General features: G+C 43.0%; 1 protein-coding gene across 1 annotated transcript; it reads right to left on the reverse strand.

Annotated features, from left to right (window-relative positions):
* Window positions 1-8,211: 8,211 nt before the first annotated feature.
* Window positions 8,212-9,331, reverse strand: LOC147460582 (transcription initiation factor IIB-2-like). The gene is made up of 2 exons (XM_086503435.1): window positions 8,712-9,331; window positions 8,212-8,554 (listed from the first exon to the last, which is right to left on the reverse strand). The coding sequence occupies exons 1-2, from the start codon at window positions 9,329-9,331 to the stop codon at window positions 8,212-8,214; spliced, it is 963 nt and encodes a 320-aa protein (XP_086359561.1).
* Between the last annotated feature and the right edge of the window lie 9,580 nt (window positions 9,332-18,911).

The following is an 18,911-nucleotide window of genomic DNA, read 5'->3' on the forward strand; positions in this document are numbered from 1 at the left end:
TTTCTAGAGGTCATAATGCTAAACCCAGTTTTTTCATGTTTGCTGTATTTAGCACTTTATCATTGCCCCCAAGGTTCCAATTGTAAGAGATCCATTATCCTTTTGACATGCTCCATGGCTCCTTTTGAATCCAAAGGCCCAAAGGGAACTAAGAAAACATGTATATAGTATCTGTATTGAGCGTGACTATAGAAACTTTGATGATAGGTCCGCAGAATGGCAAAAATGCAACTTTTTTGTACCTATTTTTTTTGCCCAAAAAAAAATTAGTGAGGTAAAAGCAACCATATGTTTTGGTCACCAACCCATTGAAGTTAACGGGGCATTTTATCTCATGTCCTACAAGTACTATGGAACTATTAAAAGGATACTAAAGGTTAATTTTAGAACCTTTCATACCTTCATCTTTGAGTGCAAGTGGTTTGCAAATGTGTCTAGACGACATGAGAAGGGCCTCTACATGGTGGACTCTAGTGTGCATCACACAGAGAGGTATGACAATTTAGTTTTACTGTGCAATTGTGAGCAGGTGAGTGACATGTATCTTTTTTATTCTTATTTGCTTGTAGCATTAGCTATACCAATGTTACTCACTTTGAGCTTCTATTTTTTAGGTCATCTATATATAAAAAATTCACCAACCAAAACTTTGGTTCGTAATTCCCGTAACACCTTGGGGGAGAACCATTTTTTCCACTAATGAAGTGGAGGCTATCTTAGACCCTCTTCCACCTCCAACTTTGGATGAGGTGGAAACAAAGGAGAGGGAGGTCAATGAATCAAGTCCGGTGGCAGCAAGTCTTAGCGAGGATGATTGTCATGATGATGAAGATGATGAGATGGAAGATGACGAACTAGAAAATGATGAAGGCAATGCATCCACAAACAACAATTCTGTTTCTCTCTTTAATGATTTAGGATCCATGGGCTTGGAATTGTGATGTCTCATGTAGAGATCATTGGAAAGATGATTCATAAACATTTTGCAGTTATGAAGTTTTTTGGTCTTGTAATCCATTCATCTCTCTCCCCCCTCTTCCTCACTATAGATTTCGGAATATGCTCAATTATGTTAATCAATTGATAGTGATTATTTTAGTTGTAACCAAGTATAATCTTATTATCCCCCCCCCCCCCCCCCCCCCCTCTCTCTCTCTCTCTCTCTCTTCTTTTTTAAATTTAAGAATTTTATACAATATTCTTTAATTTTTATTGAGAGGAGGGAAACACCAAAATTTGAAGGGGGGGGGGGGGGATGTTTATTTTAAGCCGAAAGTTTAGGCGCTAAATTTGGTTGTCGAATATATACGCGATAATAACAGCGGTATAATGGTAGAAACTGTTGTGGAAATATTTTAAACACAAAAGAAACCTCCCCACCCTCCTCTCTATTGTTTCTCTACTTGAATTTGCACCTTCTCTCTACAAAACGTGGTAAAACAGCACGGTAAACACTTGGAGATTTTCATAGTGATACAAGAGAGAGAGAGAGAGAGAGAGAGAGAGAGAGAGAGAGAGAGAGAATAAATTTGAGAAGGGAGAAATAATCTTCTTGTAATTTGCTCCAAATTCCAAAAAAGCGCTCATCAAAAAATGCCCGCCAAAAAATTGCATCTATCACCCAATGAATTACCAGTGTAGCTTACTCTACCAGCCCATACCAGTTTTGTACATACATGTTTCCAAGATTTAATCAGCATATTTTTTGTTTGACCCCACGGGTCCATATCCCAATGGCCATGAAAATACACAACACACTATGAAAATCTCAATACATTTACCGCGGCTTTTTACCATGTTTTGTAGATAGAGAGTCCAAAATGGGATGCACAGGGAAGAGAGAGAAGGGCGGCGGGCGGGTGTTTTTTGTGTTTCAAGTATTATCGCATCTAATGCCGTGTTTATCACTACATTTATTACCGCTATTACAACTTGTGATATTACCGCATCTATTCCTTAACCCAAACTAAGTGCTTAAACATTCAAATTTTGGTGTTTCCCTCTACTTTTCTTGTGAAAACAAATTAAAGAACACAATTTAAGAGTTTAATAACCCAGATTACTCACTTAACCTTTCAAATTTTGGTGTTTTTCCCTATTTTGTTTGTGAAAACAAATTCAAGAACATTATATAAAATTTCAATAATATGAGAGAAATAATATTAAACGTAAAACAATAGCTAGCATGAAACTATAAAAGTTTTCTCCCTCTTAAAGTTATGTATGCGGCTCCATGTAAAAGAAGCATTGTCAGAGATGAGAAGTCAAACATGGACAGGATCTTTTGTTGAAACATGGGGGTGACAGAGTAAAGCGTGCCCACATTTTACCAGATGGTAGAACCTATGTTAGTTTCTTCAAGTGCTATAGCTATGTAGGTGCCTCCTTGTAAAGCAAGCAATGTCAGAGATGAGAAGCCAAACGTGGACAAAATCCTTTGTCGAGGCATGGGGAAGATAGAGTGAAGTGTGCCCACATTTTACCAGATGGTTGCACTTATGTTAGTTTCTTGAAATGCTATCTTGCAACAATGTGCAAAATACAAAATGTTAGCTCCACTTGCACCCATAACGCTTTATAATATCGATGCTTCTTTAAAAAAATGGAAAGCATTTGTTACTTTTCATAAACAAATATTGTTTCAAAAAATTAAAGATATTTTGTTATCAATTAAATTAATCACTCTCACTTGATTAACCTAATTTAGTATTCTTCATGAAATTGGAGAGAGAAAGAGGGATAGAGAGAGATATAAATGGATAGCATAAAAATAAATGTCCACAATTTATACTAAATGTTAATAAATCATCCTCTAAAAGATCTCTACAAGAAGCATCGTCCAATTCTAAGCCCATGGATCCTGAATCAATAAAGAGAGAAATAGAATTGTCATTTGTGGATGTGTTGGCTTTACCATATTTGAATTTTTCATCCTCCATATAGTCATCATCATTATCATGACAATCATCCACGCTAAGACTTGCAACCGTGGGACTTGAATCATGGATCTCTCTCTCCTCTATCTCTTCCTCATCCAAAGCAGTAGGTGGTAGTGGTAATGCCTAAAAAAGAAAGAAGGAGAAGAGTATGCAATGTATTTGTAGCATACTATGATCTCAAACTCCCCGCCATCGCTCTTGCAGCTCGAATTTCTTCTTTCTCCTTAGCCCCCCCCCCCCCCCCCCCCCTCCCCTCCAATCTCTATCGCTCTCTCCTCTACTGTCTCTCCCCTCTTTCTCTCTCTCTCTCTCTCTCTCTCTCACACACACGCACTCAAGCACACTACCGCACAAGCATACACACACACTATTTCACACACACACACACACACACACACACACACACACAAGCCCCCCCCCCCCTCCCCCTCTTTCCTATTGTATTTTCCATATACACAACCTTTTAAAGAAGAGATGCACTCTTTCTATCTATAGAAGGTTGGAGTTGTTCATTGCAATAGGGTAAGTGTACTAGGATTTATTATCTCGGTTAGCATGCCATTTTACAGGGTTTACAAGACACCGTCGTGAACTATGGTCTTAATAATGGATTCCTTTTAGACTTGCCTATGGCTTAACCATTATTGACCTATTAGCAATCTTGATAGGAATTGGTGCCAACTTAGCACTATTAAAACCACTCCACTACTCTTTGCAATAAACAATATTGTAAACCATGGGTGTAGTTACTTGGGTGTAATTTTTTGAAGTCTAAGAGAAGGAGAAACCAATGCTTTAATCTCTATCTCTCTCTACCCCCTCTATACATTAGAGAGAGAGAGAGAGAGAGAGGAAAGGGGTAGAGATAGAGAGAGACATATATAAAGGGCTAGATCCTTTAATGTAGATGTCAGACAAAAGATCATCTGGTGGGGAGGAGCCATCACATTCTTCTTTTGGTTGGTTACGTCCCAGATGGGCTCCCATATAGGGTGGACATCGCCTCTAGTGGACCTAGGTCTTGAGGCGGTAAGTCCAAACAATGAAATTAAGTTTATTTTTAGATAGTTTTTTGGGAGCATGAGTATGGATTTTCTCTTTGTACTTTGCAGGCATGGCCCTCCTACACCCAGGGAGGCACCGATCCATCTACCCAAGTTCCTCCCCTGGTGGTAGATCGAGACCTCCAATGTGCTCTCTCTTTGCAAGATGAGTATCTTTGTTCGACAGAGGGATTGTTTGGACGCTACACTCCACAGGAGCTTGTGACCTATGGTCTTTCTCAAAATACCACACCATGCAGGAGCCACGGAGGGACTCCCTTCATCCAGAGCCTGGCATCGACGACACCTCCTTCTAAGGTTCCTACTCCCCTTCCATCACACGCCCCACTCTCTTTCCATCACAAAGGCCTATGCCACTCCATTCCGCTCCAATTTTAGATGAGCATCATCAACAGCCCACAACTGGTCAATGCACTTCTTCTGGTAGCATGCACCGATGTTCGTCTCACGGTAGCGAGCGTTGAGAGAGACGCAGCGATGAGGGATCTTGTGGGTTTCCTTGTTTTGGTAATGGGGGGCAACGGAGTCCTCTATTTCATAGTGTGCCGCACCAGACATAGAGGACGAGGCGATCTTGTGGGTTTGCTTGTTTTGGTAATGGGGGGCGACGGAGTCCTCTATTTCATAGTGTGCCGCACCAAACATAGAGGACAAGGTTGCTTATGAACCCGTGGCAGAGACACATGGATTCTACTATAGAGTAAAGTATGGTGGCAAAGTGAATTTTGGTATTGCACAAGGCAAGGCGTTCTGATGTCATCTTCAGATTCTTATACATTCGACGTGTAAGAATTGTTTTGTAAAGTTCAGATATCAGCTAGCTGCTTGATCATGCATGCTACACCGAGGAAGTGTTGCATGCTCGATTCCCAAAGGCCCCCAAGGAGCATTTTGTGGCACAGTGGTTGGAGGGCTACATTAAAAAGTTTCTGAAAAACGAGCAATCAAGCATATAGCGCACAATGGCCAACCAGGTCGCAAATACAAATTGGAGCTACCACGGAGGCAACATGGAAAATGGAGAGTGAAAGTAGGCCATGCAAGAAAAAGGCAAACAAGCTGCAATGAACTCATCCTATAGACAACAACGGAAAGCTCTGGCAAGACAAACTTCCACACACTATGGTTCAGGAGGCAAAGCATCTTGGAAGGATAATTATGTAAGTTTTTCCTAAATTCGGCCCTAAATTGATTAAAAAGGGTTTTAGACTATGAATTTCTCTTGTTATTGCATCTTTAGGAAATTATCACTCTGAATCACCCACCAGAGAGATGGTCAAGTATTGAGAGCCTCACATAGAATTTTAATACTTGGCGATGTTTGTTGGAGAACCATCACATCCTTCGCGAGCAGTTCGTCTCAGCTATCAAATCTCTAGAGGCGATAATTTTAAACAAATCATATTGTATTGATTGTTTTAAGCTGTTAATTTTTTTAATTTCGTGGTTTTGGTTAATGTAGAGTCAGGATGATCAAACATATGAACCTATGGAAGATGAAGAGGAGGAGGAGGAGGAGGAAGGGTTAAACAGATGGAAAAGTTTTTGTAGTCCTCTTTTACAAGTACAAATGTGGCACAAAGGACTCTATGATCACATGTATATAAAACGCAATTAGAATTTTGATCCTATTTGTTTTTCAAATTATTGATTTTTTGTACTTCAATTTGTCAAGGTAATGTATTTTTTAGCTCCTATGTTTGGCTTTTTGTACATTTTTTCAAAAAACAATTGATGCTTTATATGTTTTATGCAAATAAAAAAAAGAGGTGCTCATTTGAGCCATCCAATTCTGGGTGGCCCAAATGAGCACCTTTATTTTTGAATAGACACCTGGAGATAATATTGGCGATAATAGTGGCGACCACATGCACGGTAATAATCATGGCAATATATCCGCTGATATTGTTGTTAAACCATTGCCGCGGAAATTCCCGCTCTTATTACCGCTCACACACTTTTTCCATTTCCATGTGTTATTTGGCGGTATAGAAACGGTTCTCAATCTTTCCTCTTATAGTGACAAATTTATCAATCAGATACCATAGTAAATGAGACCAACATTTATCAATATCCAGCATATGTTTGAGCAGAGTAGCACTTCTAGCAAGCATATGCAGGTTCAAGTTCAAGATACCTAATCCACCCATGTATGCAGGTTCAAAAACTGAATCTAAAGCTAACTAGGCTTTGCTGGAAGACCCCCATAAAATTTTTAAGTACATGGATCTCATCCTGAACAAAGAAGTGTGAGACCAGTCAATATGTGGTAATAAGTACAACATATAAGGTATTAGAATAGCTTACAGAATCGTGTCTCTAACATGAAAGGGCCACTCATCACAATACCATTTGCAACTTTAAAGGACACTCTTTTCTCTACCCAAATAGTCATGAACTTTTTGGCTGAAACACAATTCGGTATCCTTGGTCTTTGAAGATTGTACCTATGGCTATCCTTTTTCCCCTCCAAATGCAAGAGTGAAAATTTTCTACTAATATATCTATTAGACTAGATTTCCCTAGGTTAAACCCAATTTGGTCGTGACCTTAACCACAAAATCCCACATAATTGAGTAAAAAGCTTTGGCAAAATCTACTTGCAGTAACACTACTTTTTTATTTGTTTTACTGCTTGCTTCAATTCCCAACATGACAGTCAAAATGTTGTCTAATCCCCAATAAAGCTAGCCTCGGCCTCATGCACATGTTTCCTTAAGAAGGGTGAAATTCTAATTGCAATTTCTTTAGCCAGCAATTTGTACACAATGCCCATCATAGTTATAGGTCTCCATTCTGATAAAAGGGCAGGAAATGTCTTCTTAGGTGTAACCTTGATGAGTCCATGTTTCAGTACAAGATCCATACATTGGGATTGCAATATTTAATTGATTGCTGATACTATCAGAGACTTTAGGTCATTCTAGAACACCATCACAAATTCCTTTGTTAATCCACATGCCCCTAGGGTCTTGTCATTCCCCAACTTTTTGAGGGCCCAAAGCAATTCTTTTCGTCATATGGAACTTTCATTATTTAAGCATTATGCTCCTCTATGCATGAATCCACAATTAAAAGCATTAACTCAATAGATTCTTGCCTCTCAAAAGACATATCCACCTATTTATTCAGAATGTTTTCAAAGTGTTCTTTGCATTCTTGCATGAGGGAGGGTCAGAGATGGTGTGGCAATCTTCTTTAACAATCTTGTGTATGCAACTTTTTGAAAAATAGTTTAAGGAGCAGTGCACATCTCTAAGCTCTCGTTGTCTACATAGGAATCGTGCTTTGCTAGCCACCTCCGATTCATATTTCTTAAGCACTTGTCTCGCTTATTTAAGGCCCTCAATATCCTTTCCCTCATCTGAGATACATCCTTTCCCGTAGTTATCTCTCTCTCTCTCTCTCTCTCTCTCTCTCTCTCTCTCTCTCAGATTTCCCCTATAGGCAGACCCTGTGATCACTCTCAGTCACAAAAAAACTTTGTGACTCATAGGATACTTGCTCATCCAGACATCAATAAGTCTTGTCAGCCACCAGTCTTGATTCTTGGTAATCTTCCACATCCTGTTGCATTTTATCTGAATTTGAGAATCTGGTATCAACAGTTCATCAAATGTTCGAGTATTAGCAGTCCACCAGTTAAGAGCATTTCCTATGTCATCTGCTCCCAAGGTATCTTGAGTCCATTTCCTAACCCTCTCTCTCTCTCTCTCTCTCTGTGTGTGTGTGTGTGTGTGTGTGTGTGTGTATTGGTCTACGGCACACGTCGACTTGAATCTCTTTGCAGTAGGTGGGTAGATGCTTGCTGAAATAGGGCAGCAGGGTGACCATGGCACCTGTAGGCTGACGTGAGCAAGAAAGGTGGATGTGGTAGCTACAGGGGCGTAGTTTGAGGCGAGGTGGAAAAGCCTAGTTTGAGGCGAGGACGTTTCAGTTACTGCATCTCTGTGGTATGCTCGCAAGGGAAGAGGAAAAGGGCAGATGCAGGTGGGGATGAAGGTGTGTGTGTGTGTGTGTGTGAGTAGGAGGTGTACATGTAGACATTGAATAGAGCCGTTATCAAAAACCTTGAAGCAAATCTGAATTAAAATAAACGCTCCCAGCGTTCCCAAAATTGATCTAAGACTGACTCCAAAACATGGTATGACCTCAAAAATCTCGGGATAACCCAACCTTGAAACTTGAAGGGACACGGGAAGCTTGAACTAACTAGAGGGGGGAGGGCCGCTGGGGTATTGCTTGGGGTCCGGAAGAAGGGACCGCAGGTCAAGGCCAGCCTGCAGGACACATGCAGGTAGCACCTTACCAAGCTCTGGAAACAGCTCTTTGTAGGCTTTCCACATTACCGACTGGGTCACACTGCAGGCACCCAAGATGCGCTCCAGCAGCGTCCCGCTGACAGGTTCGTAGAGGCGTGCCATCACATACATGCTCGCCGCCTGCAGCGCCTTGGGGCTGCGGCGCAACGCCAGCCTCATCTCGATTGCGCTGGCTATCTCCAGCGTAGCCTGCGTTCCCCTGAAGCTCATCCCCGCCCTTTTGCATGCGCTACACAGCCAAGTAGTAGATCATTATAAATTGGCAGAATCGGCATATAAGAGCACAGCTGTACATGATCGACAAGTGATATCTCTCTCTCTCTCTCTCTCTCTCTCTCTCTCTCTCACACACACACACACTCACACACACACACACAAACACAGACCCACGCAGGTTATTCTCGGTTTCAGGACGGCATGCGGCTGCATTGATAGTAGTGATGTTGTGCTCCGGAGCATTTCGAACTGCACCGCCGCGGACGTCTGCTTGCATTGCAGCTTGCACTTTCTGCTGCAGTTTTATTTTATAGTGCAGAATTGTACTCCAGAGGCCCTCCCCGTGCTCACTTACCGATGCAACCTTGCGATGGTGAACGCCGGGAAGTTCGTTGGCAGCTTGGACAATGCAGGCGCCAGCGAAAGCCTCGCGCTGCCTTTGATCCCGCCAACGAATTGACAACGCCTTCTCGTGGTCGAGGAAAAGCTGCGTGGCCAGCTGCACCAAGACGGTCGACGTGGGCAGATCGACGAGGCGGTCCGTGAGGGCAGTTATGGCGGTCATGGCGTGTCGCCGGGCGCGGGACTCCTTCACGTCGACCGCCCTCCTTGTAAGCTGCTGGGTACGATGCAGGGAGGCGGCGCCCCTAGTGCCGTCTTGCTGTATGTGGGTTTCTAATAGACGCGAGGGGGCCAGAGGGTCCTGATCCTCCCCGCCCACGCGCACCCGGTCGTTGTTTCGCGGGTCTTCGCCCACGAAGGTACGCCACTCTGGCCGCTCATCCACCATGTGCGACTCCAGGACGAGCGCACACGCCTTGCAGATCCTGTCCCCTGATGTCCAGTCCTCATGAATTAGCGTTTCCACCCTGCACTCACGACACCAATCGGCAGCCATTTTGGTGAACAAGTACGCAGAAGGGGGGCTGTTGTCTATATTATGAGAACCACACATGGCCACCCGACGCTCGACAACATAATTTAAGGACACACTTGAGTGAGGAGGGCCTCTGACTAACTGACACACAAAATTAAGTTTTTTTTGGTGGGGGAGGGAGGGATCGGCCCCTTGGAGGCGCGCTAAACCCTAACAATGCAAAAATTGCCACAGGTTTCTCAATGTTATCTAAATTTACTATGTAATGCGTGTAATCCACTTAGAATCTGTCATGGTTGGGAACTTGCATTTATTGTAGCCACATTCTCCTTTGGTATCAATCCCAACGCTAGCTCTAAATATCAACATACCAACTCTCCATTTTATCAAAAGCGGTAACTACTGTCGTCTTCACCTGAAGCATGACACTACGGTCACAGTTATACCCTTTCTACTCAAGGGAATAACCAATAAGAACACAATTTTCAACAGTTTTGATCCAACTTAGTTTATATATAGTTCACCAAGCACGTGCACAATCGTCCACTTAGCATATCATTTTGTTGTGGGGTATATCTACACATTATGAGAATCTGATAACATTTACCGTGGTCGTTTACCACGATTTGTAAAGAAAGAGTCCACAATGTGCTGGCCAAATAAGAGAGAGGGGGACGAGAGGACTTTTCTTCAGCTTCAAACATTACCGCGGACATTACGCATATATTACCACAGTTATTCTCGTAAGTATTATCGTTGTTATTACCAATACTACCTTGAGTGCTGAATCATTCAAGTTTGGGTATTTTTCTTTGTTTTGCTTGTGTTTTTAAAAAAATATGATAACAAATTTGAAACCATTGGTAAAATGATATTAAAACATGAAATGATGGCCATTTGAATAGATTAGGTTGCGCAAGGCATGTGAACCCTCTGTCACAAATGTTGGGCCGCAAGAAAAACACGAATCGGGTATGAAATAGAAGAGGCTCGCACTCTTCCCCCGAATAGCGTGCATGCATTTCACTAAGTGACTACATCGATGTATTTGTTGCATATTCTAAAAGGCTTTACATAGTAGTAGTGACGAGCGCTATTGATATGAAGAGATGTTGAGGAAGGAGCACAATAAAGGAGCACTTCTTCAAAGCAGTTTTCAATAGTAGAAGCACTCTCACACTGCGTACATCACAAAACGCTACTTGTACCCATAAATGCTTAGAACAACAACATAAGAAAATGTGTTGTAATGGAATTTGCCTATTCAATTTGAGAATAGCGGAATTTAATGAGAGTACTTTCAAGAAATGATTTTGTGAGCATAGCGGGTAGACATAATTGAAGATAGCAACATAATCATAGCAATTAGTTAACTTGGCATAGACAATACTTTTGCAAGAGAGAGAGTTTAGAGAACATGACAACAGTTGAGGACCGGATTTATGTGGAGCCGGTCCCCCCTCCAATAGGCATTTGTATTATGATTTCTCCCATAAAGAGAGACTTGTTACAATATAGTCTTTGTGTTCCTTGTGACCTAGGTGATGCCATGAAGATGGAAGGCTTCATGCATCACAAACATAACATAAACTTGAAGAAAGCTTTAACTATCCCAAGCCTCAGTCCCAAGACCTCAAACACCTTGGAAGGTGGAGAGAGCTAGCAGGGAATGAGGGTAGGGAAGAGGAAGAAGAAACATTTCGTAGGAGAATGAATTAGTTCCTCACTTATCATACTCTTGTTGCTAGCATACATAATAGCATAGTAATGAAGAAGAAGAAGATGGCAAGCTTAAGCATTGAAGCATGGCTCTTGGTTGGATTTGCACTCCATAGCCAAGAGTGTTGGTGTAGGCTCTCAACCTCTACTTGCTTGGAGAAGGAGAGGGAGCTCTTGCACTTTGCATAGTACACAATGAGAGTGCTTGTGAGTGTGTGTGGGTGAGTATACCCCCTAAGCACCCCCCTAGCTTGCTTGGGTAGACCCCCCCTTGTAGCTCATGCTTGAAGCTCATTGGACCCCTCCAGGCCTAGCCAATCACAAGCAGAGCCTATTACAAGCAACAGGGATAACCTTGGGACAAGTGTCGTAAGATTGGCTATCTCACTTTGGCCATCCGTTTGTGGGTGATAGGCCGAAGAGAAATTCAATCTTGTTCCTAGATTTTCAAAGAGACCTTTCCAGAAACTACTGGTCATTCTAGGATCTCTATCTGACACGATGGATGTGGGTAATCCATGGTGCTTGAAAATCTGAGATATGAAGAGAGTTGCCATTTGATGTGCCTTAATAGTCTTTTTGACAGGAATAAAATGTGCTTGCTTGCTAAACCTGTCGACTATTGTCTATATTCCTGTATTCCCATGGATAGACTTGGGTAATCCAAATATGAAATCCATGGATATACTCTCCCATGGTGAATTTGGAATAGGCAATGGCTGGAGTAATCCAGGTTGCTTCCCTCTATCATACTTGGTCTTTTGGCATACTACACATTTTGAAACATACTCTTGTATGTCCACTTTCATGGTAGGCCAATAGAAATACGTCTCTACTCCTCGGAGAGTAGGTTGAATACCTCTATGCCCTGCATATGGAGGAGCATGGGATTCATACATAACCTTCTCACGAAGGGAATGGGTAACACATAGCCTATTGCCGTGGAGAAGATAACCATCCTGCAAGGTGAATGGTTCCTCTTTCTTCCCCAAAGCAAGGGCTGACATTAAGTCTCTAAAGTCAGGGTCAGTAGCATACTCATCTATCATAGAGGATAGATCATTGTGAGTAGCTATAGACACCGCATTAACTTTTGGTCGTCGTGAAAGTGCATCGGCAACTTGATTGTGCTTACCAGCTATGTGAGCAATATGGAAATTAAATTGCGAAAGAAAACTTGCCCACCTCATTTGTTTGTCGGAAAGTTTAGTTTGCGTCATGAAATACTTGAGACTTTGGTGGTCGGTTTGTAGGATAAATGGAGTCCCCAATAGGTAGTGCTTCCATGTATCTAGGGCATGTAGAACAGCTAAAAGCTCTTTCTCATAAATGCCCGAGACTCGTTCATCACTATTGAGCCTTCGGCTCTCATATGCTATGGCATGCCCTTCTTGAAGCAAAACCGCTCCAAGGCAATCACCACACGCATCACATTGGACCTCAAATGGTTTTGAGAGATCCGGAAGCACGAGGACTGGTTGGGAAGTAAGCTTCTCTTTGAGTTTTTCAAAATCATTTTGCTCCTTAGCAGTCCATACAAACTTAACGTTCTTCTTTGTTAAGTCGTGTACTAGTCCTGCTACTTGAGAGAATTTTGCTATGAAGCGTCTATAGTATGCACACATACCAATAAAGCTTCTTAGCTCATGTAGATTCCTTGGGTTAGGCCATGATTTTATTACCTCTAACTTTGATGGATCCATACGAATACCATCGTGAGAGATAATATGACCTAGATATTGAATCTCTTGAAGGAAGAATTCAATTTTCTTTTTGTTGAGAAAAAGTTTGTTTTCCCTCAAGGCTTGAAAAATCACTTGGAGATGTTGCTTATGTTCCTCCAAATATTTGGAGTAGATGATGATATCACCAAAGAAAACTCCGTTGAATTTACGATATGGTCTAAAAATTTTCTCCATGAGACGATTGAAAGTAGCTGGTGCATTAGTCAAGCCAAAAGGCATGACTAGATATTCATAAAGACCAAATGTTGTGCGAAACGCGGTCTTTAGGATACCTTCATCCACTATCCTTATTTGATGATAGCCACTCTTAAGGTCAATCCTACTGAAGTAGGTAGAGCCTTGTAGCTTATCAAACAGATCTTCTACCCGAGGCACGGGAAATCTTTTTTTGATAGTGATATGGTTTAGTGCTCGATAGTCCACACACATATGGTATGTACCATCTTTCTTTTGCACTAAAAGGACTGGAGAACAAAAGGGAGAGGAACTAGGCCTCACCATCTCTTTGTCTACCAATTCCTGTACTTGCCTCATAATCTCCTCTTGTTGAGCTTGTGAGACTCGATAAGGAGGTTTGTTAGGTAGTGAGCTTCCTGGAAGGAGCTCAATATGATGGTCATCATCCCCTTGTTTTGGAGGTAGGTCCATAGGGATATCATCGATGAACGCAGAAAAGAAGACAAGTCTAACTCTTCTTGATTCCTATCATTTTCATTTGATGAAACATTATTAGCTTTTAGAGACTCTTTGACATAAATCATGTACGCAGAAACGGAGCTCTTCATTGATTTATCAAAAGAAAGAGGATTTACAAGTGGAATAGTGCGACCACGCTCACTAGCATCTATATACATGTTCTTTCCCCTGTAGGTGAAGTAAATTCTCCTTTCAGGGAACTTCATGTTGGCAACCATGCGATCAAACCATGGTGCCCTGTTAACCCTCATGGCTCACGGACACCCTATGATCTATAAACGTTGTATTATTTATTTAAGTAGAGTCAGGCACCGGGCTTGTCGGACCAATAGGAAAAGGGTAAGAGTGATCGCCGATGAGAGGCGCACTCTAACACGAACATGCTAGGGTTAGTTGGCTAAGCATGGGCGCCCAAGTGTGAATGGGGTGAGCTCCTATAAAAGCCAACTAAACCTAATTTTTACTCATTCTCTCATTTGTGCAATAGAAGAGTGCTCTTGCTCCATCTCCATCTCCATCTTCTTCTTCTTCACCTCCTTGTGTGTGTGTGTGTGTGAGAGAGAGAGAGAGAGAGAGAGAGAGAGAGGGAGAGTGTGTGTGCGATCGAGCATTACGAAGGCACGACGGCGGCGAGGCGGTTGAGCGCGGCACGACTGCAGCTTCTTCTTCATCGCGGCGAGGAATCCACCACAAAGGCGAGCGTAGAGCGGTGAGTGACACACCCTTTGCTCTCTTGAGCTTGCTAGTTTAGGCTTGTTGTGTGCTTGGAGCCGTTTGTGGCTCGCACACGGTGTATTGGCAAGTCCCTTGCTTCGACAGTGCGGCAAGGAGCGCACATTTTTGGCGCCGTTGCCGGGGATATGCCCTACACTAAGCTCAGTTAGCACTTTACGCTTCCTTGTGGTACAATTTCTATCATAGGAAAGGCAAGGAAGGAGTGTGTGGAGATTTCTGTTTTTTGCGTTTTCTGCATTTGCTGTCAAGTTTCAATTTCTGCTATTGTCTGCGTTTTTTCAATTTCTGCAATTTCTGCAATTTCAAGTTCGGCGTTTTCAATTTCTGCAATTTTCTGCATTTCTCCGTTTTTTCAATTTTCTGCAATTTCTGCATTTTCAAGTTCGACGTTTTCAATTTCTGCAATTTTCTGCATTTCTGCGTTTTTTCAATTTTCTGCATTTCTGCATTTTCAATTTCTGCATTTTCAATTTCTGTATTTTCTGCATCAAAAAACCTGGAAAAGAAAAGTGATTTTTTAAAAAATATATATATAAATTTTCAAAAAAAAAAAAAAACGGAAAATAAAAACGCGAGCGAGCGGTTAAATTTTTCGAAAATAAAAAACGTGGCTCTTAAAACGGACGGGTTGGTTTGTATAAAAGATAGATCGGGATCGGTTCCCCAAGCCCAAGCCCAAGCCCAAGCCCAAGCCTCAGTCCTCAGTCTTCTGATATATACTAGACTCACTCTTATATATATACCCTACTCCCTCAAGAGAGAATGAGAGCATGTGGGACAAGTCCTCCACTCTCCTCCTTTCTCTTCCCACTTGCACCCTTAGACTTCCTACTTTGGGCCTAGTTCCTTACTGGAAATTGACAGTTTTAGGGATTCCGAGGGCATAGAGTGACCAAACGGAGGGCTATAAAGCACGGCACGACCCTCTGATCGATACGCTCGTTTCGAGCTATCACACGGCCCATTCCACGACACGCTCTAAAAAATCTAGCAAAAAAACAAACAAAAAACACGCTAAAAACTAGTCACAAGGCCTCCTAGAGCAGCTTTTTGACACCTTAGGGTATCAAAAGCACATGCACTTACGCTCTGGGCGGGTGCTAGAACACGAGCATATTGAGGGTGCCTCTGTTCATACGGACACCCATTACCCATCCACGATAAGCTCTAGACCCTCAGCGGGGACACAAGGTAGCACCACCCAAGACCCTAAAATAGCCGCTAGTGATTCCTCCTCCGACTCAGAAATCATGGAAGCATACCCTACCCAAAACACTGAGAGAGAAGGCCATGCACCTCCCGAAGCTCCACAGCCTAGTACTAGTATGTTTAGCCGTTTCATGGAAACATTAGGTAGAGCTACTCGCTCGGAACCTGATGCAAATGAAGCACACGAAGGGGGTGGGGAAGTGGACTCTCCTTTCACATCGCACGTGGACCCCACACCCCCAAAGAGTGTCTATGTGGATATCCTGCCAACTTCTTACCAAGAAGGCCCTGTTGAACTGCCTCCTTCAGAAGTTCCCTCTAGAGTACCGTTGGTGACAAGTAAAACCACGGGGAGCAAGATTGCTTCTACCTCACAAGAAACCGTTAACACGTCGACTCTAGAAGGATTTTTCATGAACGATCATTGGACATACGACCTCCACACTGAGGTGTTGACGGATCTACACTCTGGCCACGCCTACCATGTAGGATGGATAGAGATTGTACAATCCACCTCTAGTGCCACGAGCATCGAAGATCAACAGAAAATGATCTGTAATGTTATCCATGGCATTATTCAATCAGAAAGGCAAAACCGAGGGGTAAATATACTCTCAACTGGCCCCATGAGATTTCTGGATACGAGCAAGGCTCAACAGCCTACTCTATCACAAATGGAGACTCCTCTAATGAGCCCCATGGACCCATCTAACGTCATTTCACCTGGGGTCTCTATGCAATCTGAGCCTCCGAGCGAAAACTTTAGCTTCCCTAACTTGGCTCAACCCTCTATCAAGGAAAACACAGTGCTGGCCCCCACACCTCCAATTGTACCACTTGCTTATGCTCCTCGAGTGCCGCTCCCTAGCTCTTATCCGAGTGGACCTATGCCCGGTTATGTTCCATATCCTGCATCATCCACACATATGCCAAGACCGGTACCCGTTCCTCTCCCACATATGATTCCAAGAGTACCTCCACCGGCCCTGCCTCCTCACATAGGTGACTTGGCAGCGTTTGCTCAAACCATAGGTCGATCTATTGCGGAAAATATGCGTCATGCATCTGATAGAGAGCCTAGAAGTAAGGCAGTACAAATTACCAAACTCACGCAAAAATTCAATGGGGACGAAGATGCTAGGAAACACATTGAAGTGTTTGAACAAGTATGTGATTCCTTAGGGGAACGCAACGAACTACATAAGTGCAATGCCTTAAGCTTGACATTAAGTGGGAAGGCTGGAGATTGGTATAGGACCCTAAGGGTGGACGAGAAAACAATCTACCCTACCCTTCGAAGGTTGTTTCTAAAGGAGTACATACGAGAAGGTGTGCTTTGGGGTGTAGCATCTCAGCTACAGAAGGCCGAACGTAAGGAAGGAGAGTCAGTAAGGGACTTCATTGGTCGTCTAAAGCACTTAAACTCTCGCTGCCCTGTAAATGAGCGCTTCAACAATAACCAACTGCTTGATCGATTCATTCGAGGGTTGAGGAATGAAGGAATCTATAATGGACTAGTGATTAGAGGTATCACAACCTGGGAAGATGTCACTGCCAATGCAATCCAATTGGAAGACAACTTGATGATAGCAGGCATGAGGGTGTCTACCGACACGAGATCCACTAGCTCACAAGCCATTGAGTATGAACCCATGACTACAAAGCCCATTGCCAATGAGCCAAAGTTATTTGAGACATTCTTGACAGACCTCACCAAGGCAATCCAAGAGTCTCTTAAGGATAATCGACCCCCTCAAAATAGTCACATGTATCCAAGAAGGGAGCAACAATGGTGTTCCATTTGCTTAGGTCCACATAGCACTAGTGAGTGCCCTACGTTTAGAGTAAAATTTAATGAAACTTGCAACGCATGTGGTAGGTATGGTCACCAAGCTAAGGATTGTTTAATGATCAAACGTATGATGGCAAATAGACCACCTGTAGCCTGGACGGATGCACCTCGAGCTCCTGTATTGATGCCTGCTCCACCTGTTGAGCAACTACCGCAACACATGGTCCCTAGACCTCAAAATGTTGTACAAGCTACACCGCTACCACCTCCTGTGCTAGGACCGCAGCCCCCGCATCCAAGAGTCGCCCCTATGAGCCAAGTGGGTTGCGAGCCATCAAATGCTTATCCAAATGGCTGTGAGGAGGAAATAGACACTAGTATTGCCTACGGACTTGATACATTGGAAGAGTGTCCTATATACTACATGGAAGATTGTTGGGGGCAAGTCAAGCCGGTTTATCAAGCTGCTGCTCTCGCATCCAGAGGTCAAAATATCAACACCCAGGCTAGGAGGCCACCTCTTCAATGCTACGAGTGTGGTGGACCACATCGAGCAGCGGAGTGCCCTATTAGGCTGCAAAAGAATGTTGCACAGATGCAAATGAATCAAGGGAGCACGTCTGCAATGCCAATACTCACATGTAATCGTTGTGGCATAGATCACTTGATTGCCCAATGCCCCTATAACCCAAATGCGCCTAAAATCACACCCCTGAATTTGGTCGAAATTGCTAGTGTGACATCACCAATACCACCCGTCGCACCCGCTTATGCGATTACACGGTCCATGCTTCAAGGGCCAGGCCATATCCTCGAAGAGAGAGATACCGCGTCAGTTATCCAAGCAAAGAAAAAGAAGACACGAAGGAAGAAGTCGCAGAATACGGAAAATTCAAAGCCAAGTTCCAAAACAAACATAGGAACAGGAGATGACCCCGTGTATATGAATGACCTCGAGGATGATTCAGATTCAGTCGAGACAATGGAGACTAGAACCAATACCACAAAGGGAAAGACCGAGAAAGAAAACCGTAACATGGAACCAAATGAAAACCGAATAAGATAAAACGATAAAGAGCCTCTGAAAACACTACAGGTGTTTCCAAATCCAATCCAAGACCCCCAAGATAAACCGCAGGGGCAAAAAGGGAAGAATCATAAAAAGAAGATTGGGACATACCCAAACCCAGTAGACGAGATTGAGCAGGTGAAACATCTAAGAGGTTTAGTGGAGGAGACTCAAAGGAAACTAGAACCAGAACCCATGCATGTCAAAATTCATGACACAGTGTTTCCCACGCAAGTTCATCCACCCCACATGAACCATAGACCGTTAGCCATATCTAGTATCATCCAAGAAGGGAGTGAGGACGGGACATCAGAAAGTGAGCATACACCCTTCTTGTTGGAAAGGATGTTTAACGAAGGAATACCTGATCCCATTGAGGAATATGAGATTCCATCCTCACCAGTTCCTAGTCAAGGACCTACACCCTGCAAAACGCCAATGAATGTTGCCAAACTAGTGGACTTCATGTCTTCTGAGGTCCGAACCACAATCATAGCAAAGCTGTATGGAGATCCTAAGTTATTCCTT

This window comes from Adiantum capillus-veneris, chromosome 3, assembly GCF_014529385.1.
Source record: "Adiantum capillus-veneris isolate H3 chromosome 3, ASM1452938v2, whole genome shotgun sequence".
NCBI lineage: Eukaryota > Viridiplantae > Streptophyta > Polypodiopsida > Polypodiales > Pteridaceae > Adiantum > Adiantum capillus-veneris.